Source organism: Lissotriton helveticus, chromosome 9 (genome assembly GCF_964261635.1).
Source record: "Lissotriton helveticus chromosome 9, aLisHel1.1, whole genome shotgun sequence".
Taxonomy (NCBI): Eukaryota; Metazoa; Chordata; class Amphibia; order Caudata; family Salamandridae; genus Lissotriton; species Lissotriton helveticus.
The window spans coordinates 275,581,733-275,594,849 of record NC_136070.1 but is presented as its reverse complement, the minus strand read 5'-3'; the positions used below and the strand labels follow the sequence as shown (position 1 = coordinate 275,594,849).

The window sequence follows — 13,117 nt, the reverse complement described above, 5'->3', positions numbered from 1 at the left end:
AAGTTCAATTTAAGACTGTAATTGCAGCATATCGGGCATGGAAAATTATTAAGCGACATTTAGGGATCCCGAAAATTCTTAGATATACCCCCCTGGCATCTAAACATCTATTGCCTGAAATATTTAGAGACCAACCCATGGTAAAATGGAGTAAACAAGGAATTAACCCTATTTATGATCTATGGTATAATGATGAACTTATCCCTTTCTCGAAACTTCAAACTGAATTTAATATTCTCTCTTCAGATTATTTTAAATACTTTCAAATACACAGCTATTTTAATACCTTATCTGTAGAACGCCGCTTAGGGCTCCAGAAAGTACCTTTGATCGAAGCTTTAGATATTAAAAGGAAGATAGGTTGTCTGTATAATCTACTGATTTCATCTTATTCAGATGATCTATCTATAGTTCAGGATCGATGGGCAGAAAAACTTGGAGTGACAAATGTACTGATAGAAGATTCTATTGATCTGGCTAACTCTATCTTACTCACGGGTAGATCTCGTACTCAACATTATATGGTTCTTTATGACCTATATTATACCCCTGAGAAAATTTCTAAATGGGGAGCATCCATAGGCACTACATGCAAGAGATGTACATTAGAAGCTGCGGATGCAGCCCACAGGTTTTTCTCCTGCCCGATGCTCATGTCAGTATTAAATCAGATACAGACTTTCCTATCCTCTGTTTTCAAATGTAACATTATTCTCACAGCCGAGATTGTTATGCTAGGTACCTCTTCTATTAACATCTCTGAAGATCATAAAAAACTACTATTTATTTGTATGTCGGTTTATCGTGCCTGTATTACTCAGTCCAGATCCGTTACAATTTCATATTTGGAGAGCTCGGCTATTAGCAAAATATAATTTAGAACAGGCAATATATGCTGTGAAAGGACGTGCTAAAAAATTAATGGGGGAAAAAAATCTGGGATCCAATATATCAATGGATACAGAAAGAACTGTGAAAGTATCCTTTATATTTTTTTATATCTTCTGATTTTCATTTGATTATTGTATTTATTAAACAGGTTCTTTATTTTTTTCTTCTAAGATATGAGCATATGGTGAAATGTAATATACTTTGCTTTTTGTGTGCTTTAACCCTTATATCCTGATGGCTAAGTTACGATATCTCTTTTTTTTTTTTTTTTTGCAATGTGAAGTATGTATCTGATTTTGCTTGCAATAAAACTTTGAAAGTAAAAAAAAAACACTATCACAGTTTCTCCTTGCGGTCAGCAACATACATCTCTGCAAATAACCCTCACCACCCTTAAAATTCACCTCTACAAAAAGGTCTTTACCCCCCCCCCCCAAAAAAAATCCACCTGCTTCCACAAATGCAATATAAAGGATTTGATTATCATTACCCTCCACCATGGTATGTCTTAACTGCAACACTTCTGTAGCAAAAAAACACCTTTAAAAAAAAAAAAAAAAAAAAAAAAAAAAAAAGAACGCATTGATGGGCCATTCTCTAAACATGCAATCTTGTCACGATTCCACAATTTATGTATAATTGCTAAGGAAACTGCTCAGAAACATTCATTGTGTATGTCTACACTAAAGTTAGAATACAGGAGAAGTATCATCTTTCATAATGTTTATTTGGGAGCATTTTAAAATAAATACAGGTGGTGCGAAAAAAGACAGCAAACATGGTCCGCTTCACATCTGGTCATTGACGCCTCTGTGGTTGAACAGCCCCACTGGTTTCCGGTTTAGCTGGACTTGAAGCTAAAAATAAGAACACATACCAGCACTTAGTTTTTCAAGTTTAATCAGTTCAAAACAGAGTAATGTCTAAATACACATCTGTGTACATGTACAACTACAGAGAGGACACCTGTCTTTTTTTTTTTTACCGAACTAGTTATTAAACAAAACATTATTAACATGGGCTACGAGTGGGAGGAATGCATAATGAAACTGCTCATTCGAAGACAGACTTATGTTGAGGGCATTGCTGTGAAAAAAGAAATAAATGAAAACAAACTGCTAAATGTAACGTTGTCCTAATGGGTGTTGTGTCTCCTGATTGGATGGCCCCAATAACAACAGAACATCGGTGAGCGTGGAGTACCATTTATTCTTCTCCACTCTCTCACTCATACCGCTGCTTCAACAAGTTTCTCTTGCTTGGAGACTTCAACCACTACCCTTCCATTCTCCTCTCCTCCTCTTGCCCAGACTGCCCCATTTCGTCTCCTGGTTGGCAGCCCCTGGGTCTTCGAGAACGACCCACAAATGGTTCAACAGCATCTCTGAAGCCACAATGATCAGATCTTAGCGAAATAGAAGTCACCATTTTCTTTAATAATACCATGAATGCTGTGGCATATTGCTGCAGATTAAAGTCCGTAAAGCACCACAGTAGCCTAACAGTGTGCTGTAATTTAGGAATAAACAGCAGACTTTAGAAATTGGTGACCTGGGCAATAACCCCAGTCAAGGATGGCAATTGTGAGATTCTTTACAAATAATCTAACTATTCCCAAAATAAGTACAAATATTTGGAAACTAATGCAATGATAAATAAGTAAGACTGGACTGTTAATCAAATATGTAAATCCCAATTTTATGTACCCCCCAACCCAACCGTACTCTGTTCCTACCCAGCTAAATATGTGCTATAGAATTAACAATGTATAAATACATTAGTTACAGCAATATCTTAACAACTATTAATATGCATTGGAACATCTGCGCAAGAAAAAATCACTGCATCAATGAGCAGCACACTTGGCATTTAGGTATCACAATAGATGTACACTGGTAAACAGTTATATCGGTTTGACACAAATTTACTAAAGTTTATAAAGCACCTATACAATCAAGATCATAGCCAACTTTCTTTGCTCTTCTAACTCCTTTAAAAATGTATGTCGTATAGTAGAATTAAAATCAAAGAAATTCCTCTAAACTTAATGCAAGAAAGATTGCCTGTTAGCTTTTTACAGCTACATGTATGTGGGTTTCATTGTTATATAGGTCATTACTATTACAAAAGGTTTTATTATCAACCTCATACAAACGGTCCTACTTTTTTACCCATTGAACGCCTTGCCTGCCTGTTAGTGGGCGAGGCTGAAGCTTTTGTTTCTTAAAATTAGCATTTAACTCCTAGAAAATTGTAAACATCGGTTATTTTTGCAGTAATACAGCACCAACTTGAAAAGGTTTGTTCCTCCAGATGCAGAAGGGTTCCCCGTTTGAGTGATGCAGATCGTAAATGGTCAAATTCAACCTTCCTGCAGAATCACAGTTTTGAACCTCTTATTTTACACTAGAAGGATTTATCTTTTAAAAATTTGGGCTGAGTACCTTAATGAATATGTGCAGTGATATTTATCATACCTTTGACCTGTGGATGACCCTATTATGTTTGGAAATTATTGCCACCTGAATGAAGATTTCACTCCAGTCAATACTCAGACATACACTTGCTAGCCCTTCTGATAGCCACATCTGTGACTATCAATTGAATTTAGTCAATAACCAGTTCAGAAACTCAAGAGGAGCGGGTGTGTCACTTACCTTAGATCCTTCGATGATGTGAGACTCCTTCTGTAGAGCATTCTGTAGCCCTTCTTCTGAAGCAAATCGAATCCAGCCAATACCGCGATGGAATCCCGTCTCTTTGTCCTGCAAAAATTCGGACCATAAATAGAGATTATTTCAGAACACAGTGCAGCATTTTTATCCAATCACAGTAGCATGGGCCTTAACATGCCTATGCCGTCCAGTCAATATTGTATCACATTAATTGGCTTCATTTCAACTTCATAAAACGACTCTTCTCCCTCCTATCCACCAATCTCATAGATCTACTGTGGGGATTATTTGTTATCTCATGCTACATTAAAAACATTTTTATAAACATTACAACCAATGTATATGGTCCTGAAGAACTTTTAGATTCTAGGCACCCTTTGAGGTTCTGTTCAGCTTGTATTTAGTTATGTTTTCTCTTATCTGGACGTCAGTCATACTGGACAGTGGCAGGCAAATTTTGTAGTATCTGAAAGAATTGTTCTTTAGTGGAAAACATTGGATAATAACCAGCCAGATTGTTACTGATTTGCGTGGATTATGTGCATGCCTCACACAGAGACTTTTGTTTTAATGTGTATTTGGGACGAATGAATTACAGAAGTGTCTGGTATGACATATCTGTGTGTTTTTCTTTTCTTGTTTTGGCCACAACTGTCCTTTCCCCAGTGAACAACCTCTCCATCTCAATGTCGTGTATATAATCTGGAAAATGGACATCACTTTCTTCCTACTATTTAATTACAATAGGCCACACTCCACCACAGCTTAGTTAGAGTTCGCACCCCAGCTATAAACAGTGGTTAACATTTCCTTAGTTATACCTCGATTCCGCCTTAGTGCTAGTAGTCCTACATCCTCGTAGCAGAGCAGAGTCCTGTGTAAATGATAGGCCTCAGAATAATCTGATTTTGGTCACCTTGTTACCTTCATTTAGAAAAACTTTGGACCTGTACCACAGGCAGGGTGACTGAGAAGGTCAACTTATGTAGATGATATAAGCACAACTCTAACCAAAGAGGGACCCAGACTCTCCAATGCAACAGCAAAAGATGGGTGCTCGGGGGACCAACTCCTCAGAACAGCACGCTCTATAAGTTTGGCCACTGAGTGAAGTTATTCATTCATAAGCTGCTGCTACAAGTGTGGGTTACATTCTAACTTCATTTTTCCATCCATGTCACAATACAATTAGTGAAAATTTGTTTCAAATACTTCTCTTGCCACAGTCCTTCTTAGAAACACTTGAGGCACACAGGAATACAATATCCAGCGAGCGAACCAGGGTTCAACATTTCAAATCCTCAGCAGTGTTCTGAGAGCTGCTGTTCATGATGTGCTGCACGGTGTCAGACTGTAGACAGCTGGAGTCTCTCTAGGCCACCTGAGCACAAACACTAGTACATTCAAATTTCAGCCCCTTTAACCATACAAAATGCCATAAAATAGGCACAGATTAAATTAGAGGATGCTCAGTCTGTATCTACAACACTTCATTTAAGAAGGGTACATGGTATCTTGAATACTCACAAAAGGCAGGAGACATTTCTTTACAGTCCCAAACTGAGAAAAGTACTCCCGTAATTCTTCTGTTGAATGAAAAGGCAAACACAATCAATTAGAAGAGTTACAGCATACAATTTTGGCCGTAGAATGTTATTTTTGTCACAACGTTCACATAACCTATTTTTGAAATAAGCATTATATAGTGCAAGGAATTCTACGGTTACTGCAGTCAAACAGAGCCTGAAGCCAATTTTCGCTGGTCATGAACAGGAATCCTCCCTATTAAGAAACATGTTGAATGACATTTAATCTTGCTATTGCGCACCAAGGTGTGTCCGACATTTTGGTATGATGTGTATTGTGTGCTGCATGTAGTATGATTGTAGAGCGTGTTGGACACTGGCACTATGGTACAATGTTCTGTAGTAACGCATTTTGGAAGATATTATTTGATGTACATATAGTGTCCCATCATAAATTATAGAATGCTGCAACGTGCAGATCCTGCAAGTCATGTCAAGCACTGTGTGGATTTCAGGTTTGACATGGCATGAGATTTCAATATTCCTTGGATAAAAACTAGGGATCTCATTAGGAGTGCTCTGAATCAGTAACTAGTGAGTTAGCATTCCTAGAGTTTACATTACTGGAGTCATGTTAACTTCACTAAGCAGAGTTAGCGTGTATTTGAGCAGAACCCTAAGGTTCCATTTTTAAGTCGGGGACTACCAGGTGCAGACACAACTCTTGGTACAAATCACATGGGAGTTTCCAATTCCTTCCTGCGGTTTCTCATGGATGTTTAGGCTACTGAAAACCTTCTTTGGCGTACTACTGAGAGACTTCTTTCCATTGTTGACATCCAGAGGGGTGGTCATTTATACTTGCACCACTAGTGTCCACTTCACTGACGGGGGCAAGGGACACCCACTACCATATCTCTGCAGGCATAGGTCTTGTAACACTTTCCTGCTTATTTTCAACATAGCGGGGGATCGAAAACTCCTCAGCAGACAGCATGGGAACACCTCTCTGCTCGAGAGATAAATTCTGCAGGAAACGCTGCACTCAATCTTTGAAGCCCATGTCCCACAGAGACTTTGTCATTCAAACGACCAGTTGCTCTAGTGCGTGGGCCAAGGGATTGAATTCCCTCTAGAAAGGCCTGATATTAGAATATAAAGGGGAATTTTTGTATGCTGTTCCTTCATCTTCTCCAATTCAGAGGCTCCTTCAAAAGATCAGAAATAACCAATTGTGCCAGTCTATCCTGGCATATCCCGCTTGGTCTGGGTTTGTTGCCCATGCTTGATCTACTTTGGAAGGAGGATATACACTTTGCTCAGAGATAAGACTCCTGCCCAGGAAGGGAGAGAGCTGTATCACCATCTTCCAGCTTTAGAGAATGATTGGAAAGGAGATAAGCCTCTCTTTGCAGAATTTGCAGGTCCTTGCCCCGCCAAGATATCTTCCAGCAGAAACCAGTATTCTGAGTGCTGCTGGATAAGAAAACGGATTAGCAGAAAAATAATTACAACAAGGGCCATATATTCAGTTATGCAGCAGTGCTTTAATCTACTGCAATGTGGATTTAATAACGTGGTATTAACAGTTCTGTTCAGAATCATGTGTAACATCCATAATCAAAGGAGAGGGCGCTCTACTGGTTCTCCGGGGCCTGCGTACCACCAGTGTCGACACGAAACTCTCAACCAATCTCTACCACTGGTGATGTAAGTGATCACCACTATGGTGTCTTGTTCGGAGGTGTCATCATTGGGTTGCACACCTAGGTACTCGCCTCCCTTGGTGAGTACTGCCACCTTCCGAGGGAAAGTACTGGTGGGATCCATGTGGTGGTGCGTAAAATTATCTCCGGTTTCTAAAAATGTACACTTTAATATGGGTCAAATATACAGTGGTAAGATTAAAAAGTGAAATTGTGATGTTGTTCGAACGTGTTAATTGTCCTTAATATCACTTGTGAAACGTCAACATGTTTCGGCCTCTGGTGCCTATGAGGGTCAGGGCCTTCATCAGGACCAAATTAAATAAATGTAAATGTAAATGTCGGAATTTGTAAAGCGCACAGCTACCGCCACCGGAGGTGTCCCGGCGCTGTCCGTATACCGCTTAGGAACCCTTCCTGGCTTTCCTGGGAAATGTCCACTCCTGGGCACCCCCCAGGTGCAGCCAGGCATCCCAGCGCTTTTGGGGCCGTTGTGGAGACTAAGCAAGCTATTGCCCAGAGTTGCAGCGTGGGACCCATGATCAGAACAGGCACTGAGGCGAGAATATCCAGTCAGGGGAATTAATGAGCCGGAGACCCGCCGAGGCGGGAATCGAACCCTGGTCCCTGGCCAGACCTCTGCATCAAGGTCTGCCTGCTCTAACCATTGAGCCACACTTCTCCACTGAACTTCTACAAGTTCAACGGGTCCCTTATTGTTGAATTCTGTGGACTCATAAGTCTTTACTAACATGTCTTCATTCCGAATAGTTCTGTCAGAAAGACATGACTACTTTCATTGAGCATATGTCTTTTCATGTTCTTTCAATCTGCCTCATAGGTATCGGGAGAGGTGGGGGCGTCAATCCAACTTGTCATGGGTAGGCAGGGTGTTTCCCCTGTGGGCCGCCAGGGTGGGGGCCGGTTTTGGACCCCAGGAGGGCCGTTATTGTAGCATGTCAGCCCCCTGTAACAAAAGTAGCTGCAGCGTTTTCCACGCGTACCCTCCCCATCATCCCCGCCCCCTTGACGGCTGGCCCAAGTCAATTGCCGGGGCCGGTTTGCTGTCCCAGTCTGGCCCTGCTGGTAGGTCCCAGGCCTCTCAACCTACATCGTCCTCATCCGTCCTGATCATGTGTAATACTGTAAGAGGTGTGGATGCACATGCATCACAAGGACACAACAGAGTCTTGAGTTTTCAAGAATATCACTGTGTCTTGGAAAAGCTACACTGTACTTTCTCTTGTCCTCAGATTTGTTCTTTCATTCCTGCAAGGTAGAATAGGGCATTGACAGCAGTGCAACATTCCAGAGGAACAGCGGTCGTGCATGTTCCTCTATCACAAAGGAGAGGTATGTAATGACAGAAACAGTGCAATGTACCAGGTGGTGTGATGCCAGCAGTAGCTTTGCAAGCTTTCCTCATGCAATCCAGATGTATAGCATGGCCAATAAAACTGCAATTCTTTCCACACGAATACAGGTCAAGTACAGCGGACATGTTATATGCCGGAATTTGAAAAACAGTATCAGGGGTAAAGGAATCCCTGCACAGGCATGTTGTATCAAATGCTTCATATAGACTAACATTTCAGAGACCCTATTTGCAAAAGGATTCTTGAGAAGATGGTATATGTGACTACAAGAGTCCCAGTCAGAAAAAAAAACTTGCCAGCTAAATCGCTGGTTCATTGCTCTGCTTCTTTGCATTACATGTGTATGGACTTCTACAGGGTTTTAGTAAGCAGGCATTGTCACATTTATAACAACATAACTTACATGGATTCTCAATATTATTAATTTTAATATTGGAGTTATGTAATTTGAGAACCATTCCCATAACAGCAGATCACCAGGGATGTATCCTGGACACTGCCCTTTTTTCTAAATGAATTATTTTTATTGAGAAACACATACCAAGTATAGTAGGTCCCTGCACTTTTTAATCAAGGTCTTAAATCCACAAAGTGGTTCGTTCGAACTTTAGGCCATAACAAGATCCTTATGCTTAATCATTCTGATGACTATCATTTTCAGTACATTCACTTAGAGGTGAAGGGTACACGGGGGCAACCAGCTGAAAATTGCAGCCTCCATGGAAAATGTTTCAACTTCATAATGCCTCCATGTGGCTGCAAAAATGATGCCTTTGAAATATTTGTGTAGTGCCCTCTTTAGGTTTGATTTGCAATATAGAGGTTTCTTCTTAGACCCTTTATTATGGCAGTAGCATTTTAAGAAATATCCATTCATAGTATGAAGCTATTGTTTGTAAATAATTTGTTCCTGTCACGTAGATACATTTAACGATTTGGATTGGTACTAACTGCTGGGCATCAGGTAAATTATGCCTTTGTAACAAAGATTGCAACTAGGGGCAAAGGCAAGGTGGGTGGCCTCTCTCAGTTCGGTATGGAGTGGTATTTCTGGGAGGTGGGTCTCTCCTATTCAGGATATGGAGAGCATTTACAACCAACCTGTGGCACGTCATGTGCCACAACTGTTTCTCAGTTCGCATGAAACACGTGTCCATGGGTGAACAATCCTCTCTATGGGGCTCAGTCTAATACCCAGCTTGTTTACTGCCTGCCTGCCTGGCCTAACAGCAAGTGCGAAGATGGCAGGCCTCAAGGAGAGCGAGGAGCCAATCTCAGATATCTGGGACCCATCAGCTCTACAGGGAAGAGCCAAACAGAGGTGCAGGGTTAGGAGACAGCAAAGAGGTGGTGGATGAAAGGAAGAGATTGCACAGCATAGAAGGCCGCAAGGAGGGGCAGGCTGAAAGCTAAGGAGAAAGAGGAGGAGAGGATGATCAGAGGGAAGGCAGAAATGGCTAGGTAGTCTGGGTTAAATTCATTTGGTTTCTAATTCCCTAATTGTGTTTCGCAATTTGTATTCAAAAAAACAGTTTAACATCAGTGGAAGCTGTTTTAAGTATATTGAGATCTAAACTAGCCAATGACATGTACTCCAGCTATTTATGAACAAATTCAGACGGCGATTCAAAAGGGAAATTATGAAACATCCTTTAAAATGGAAAATACATGTATAATGTTTGCCATCTTAAAAAAATCACTGCATGGGCCTATATTTTTTGTTTTCTAGACTTTGAAGCATTTTATGACTGGGCAAGAATATGATATATCTAGCAGAGCTTTAAGGTAAAACTATTATTTTATAGATTAGGATCAAAAAGACCTTTATAGTCGCCTTATTAGACCGTTGAATTTCAACCAGAAAAGCATAAATAATAGCTCAAAATGAAGGAGTTAAACTATTTTTATATGAGTTTATTAACTGTAAACTCATGGATCTGCTCAATATCTTTCCTCATTTAACGGTTGTTTTTTTTAACAAAGAATGAACGTCTATGAAATGAAAATATACAGTTGCCCACTATCAATCTGGATTCAGATTCACGCACAGCTTCATCAGTGGCTGTTTCTAAATTCCCAATGACCTTTGCTAACTTACAACATCATAATATTGTCCATAAAAGAGCAGACACTGAAATAACTGCGCTGGAATGGTTTGATTCCTCTGAAAACTGCACAGTCCAGAATGCTGAAATGACTCACGTCCTGTAATCATCAGATATTTACTTTCCAATGGCTTTGTTCAATGTATTACAGTATTTGTGAAAAACAACAGTTCAATGATACACAGATATTAATCGAGCTCATTGCTGGGGTGAAAGAAAACACATAAGATGCTAGCATTACCAGATTAAATCAGTGAGACATTTTCTATGCCTGAGCCTATGACAATAAATATTGGACTTTAGATGACGTTGCTTTGATTCCCAAAGTGATCCCTTGCAAGCAAAATTGGTGAAAAAAGTCAAAAAGGGTTATACAAATATCTTCAAGCCATTTAAAACACTATAGGGGACATGAATCAATTTCTATAAAGCTCAACCCAAAAATATTTACTTGACATCTATGTGTGTTATTTGAAACACCTAATCGAAATTGCAAGCCCGATCATACTATCACAGTTTTCTTTTGCCAATCTACTTACAATGTCAACATGTCTATTTTAATTGGCATGATTTACTCACGAAATACTCACATTCTGACTTTCCTTGCAGGTGCTCTATGAATGTTATACATTGCTCATCAGAAGACTACTTGACAGTGCTGGAGATAGAGTCCCCCCCTAAAGTGGAACTTGGCCTGATTTTACCATCATGACAGAAACAACTGTTGGCATCATAGTAATACTATTTGTGGCAGTTTAACCTTTTTACCTGCACACCCCAATAGGGGTGGCCTACATACTGGCTTCTATCTAGTAAATCTGAGTAGTCTGTCATGAGTTGGAGCCCACATTTTTGCCAGTGTGTTTGTGGCAGCAGGTGGGTTAGCAGTTATACTGGGAACAAAATAACTGGGATTCTTCATAACCGCCTCTGCTCAAATAACAACATAAACGCTAGCATGGGGGTCCTGTATAGTTAAGAAACCACTCGATGAGCAAAGGATTTACAACAACGAGGCCAAAAGAAGGTGTGTGGCCTTTCTCCCCTCCTACCCAATCTAAATACCACTGGCCCTTTTGGGTATAATAGCTAAGAACATATTTAACTCCTTAACTCGGCTTAGGCTACAATCTCAATTCTCCAGTATGCATACAACAGTGTGCTCCTGGACATCATTAGAGCAGGCCTACAAAGAGCTCTTACTACTAAGAATAATTACAACATCCGGAACAAGCCATCACTGTCAATATATCACAGACCTCGATGGTGGTATCTAAATATCAGGGCAACTGAGAGATCAGCATCTTAGAACTACATTGAAGTATGATTTGATGAGTGTGTATGAAAAGTTAACTGTATAGATTTAAAACGATCAATTACTATATATATCATGAACAAAAACAGAACCACAGTAGCAAATGAACAGGTTTGAAACATACACGGGATGGTCCTATGTACATAAATTAAGAAAAAAGTTAGTCACAGCCCAATATAAAAACTCAAAACAGAAGCACGTTAGAACTGTGTATAAAAGGTCTCACTTTGCATAAGAACTTAAAATTAACCGTTTGCCAATTTCCAAAATCTAGAACACAATCCAAAATATTTTAGAGTAGACTTAACTGATTTACTGTTGATGCCTTTTAAACAAGACACAATAGCTTCTCTGTACTGTTTTACTAAAGAGTGATTGTAAAATATATTAAATATATCATAGCGGACACATTATATGCTTGACTGTTCCTTCTGCACTGGAAAATAGACAATCTTTTGCTACTGGGCAAGTTGAAAAATGTCACTTCCATGTTTAATGTCAAATTATTTAATATTTTAATTGTAAAAAGGTCGATGTTGTTCTTGCTTCTAAATAAGGCTCTCTATCCTATAATATAGATCATTATAAGTCGTTACAGAAGAAGGTATTTTTTATTTTGGCTTTCAAAATTTGCTAACATTAAGCAATATTCACAGTCGATAATATTTCTAGACATGGTAAATCGGTAGTAGAGGATAGTTTTATTAATGTGTTTCACTGATAGGGATTGAGTACTATCGTTTTTATAAAAGTCTTACTTATTTTTGAGTCCTTTTAACCAGTTACCTTTCTTTCTAGTACAACAACAGATTATAGTTAACCTGAATAATTTCAAGAGATGATAAAGATGTAATCCCCAATTCATGCGAGTTCTTCAAAGCAGCATAGAGGGTCTTAGATTAAAAACACAACAGAGAATCAGAGACTAGAAAGCGTGGGTGAGAAGGTACTGGATTCTGGACAAGGTACACTGTATGTACTCCTAACACTCCAGATAAATGTAGGAGTGGTGAAACAAAAATCAGCACCATATTTCATATATGGTGGAAATAACTGTTTAAAATTCAAATTATTTGGAAGGAGGCGTTAAGCCAAGTTGATGACGTTATGATGTTCTCCCTAACATAAACCAGAGTTTGTTTTTTGGTGCTAGGCCCTGTGAAGATTTCGGATATTAATAAAAAATGTCAAACTGATTTTCCATATGTTGGGGTAAGTAATGCAGTTAATCGCCAGATTTTGGAAAAGGAGGGAACCTGCAAGAGGGGGCAATGTGGGTTATTCAATTAGGTCTCTGCAAAAGTAGTCCCATGATATATAACAATCGCATAAGGCCTTTGTGGTCATCTGGAAGTCGCTTATACAATAATTTACATTACTGCCTTTACTACGCGCCTATCCACCAAAGTTGAAGGCATTGAGATTGTTTGAGGCCTGATCAATAGAATTAGATATAGTAGTCACAACGATGGTTGGTGAGTGGGAAACATGCTTTGCTAAAAGAACTAGCGGTGTAGATGTAG

General features: G+C 39.5%; 1 protein-coding gene across 2 annotated transcripts in view; it reads right to left on the bottom strand.

Moving 5' to 3' along the window:
* Positions 1-1,599: 1,599 nt before the first annotated feature.
* The window catches only part of SLIRP (SRA stem-loop interacting RNA binding protein), a 29,759-nt gene continuing 18,241 nt past the window's right edge, over positions 1,600-13,117 (bottom strand). For both annotated transcript variants that reach the window (XM_078659977.1, XM_078659976.1), the window contains exons 2-4: positions 5,094-5,152; positions 3,549-3,656; positions 1,600-1,748 (exon numbers count right to left, since the gene is read on the bottom strand). In XM_078659977.1, coding sequence (XP_078516103.1) covers positions 1,680-1,748; positions 3,549-3,656; positions 5,094-5,152 — 236 coding nt within the window. In that variant the 3' untranslated portion in view covers positions 1,600-1,679. The remainder of the gene's footprint in view (positions 1,749-3,548; positions 3,657-5,093; positions 5,153-13,117) is intronic.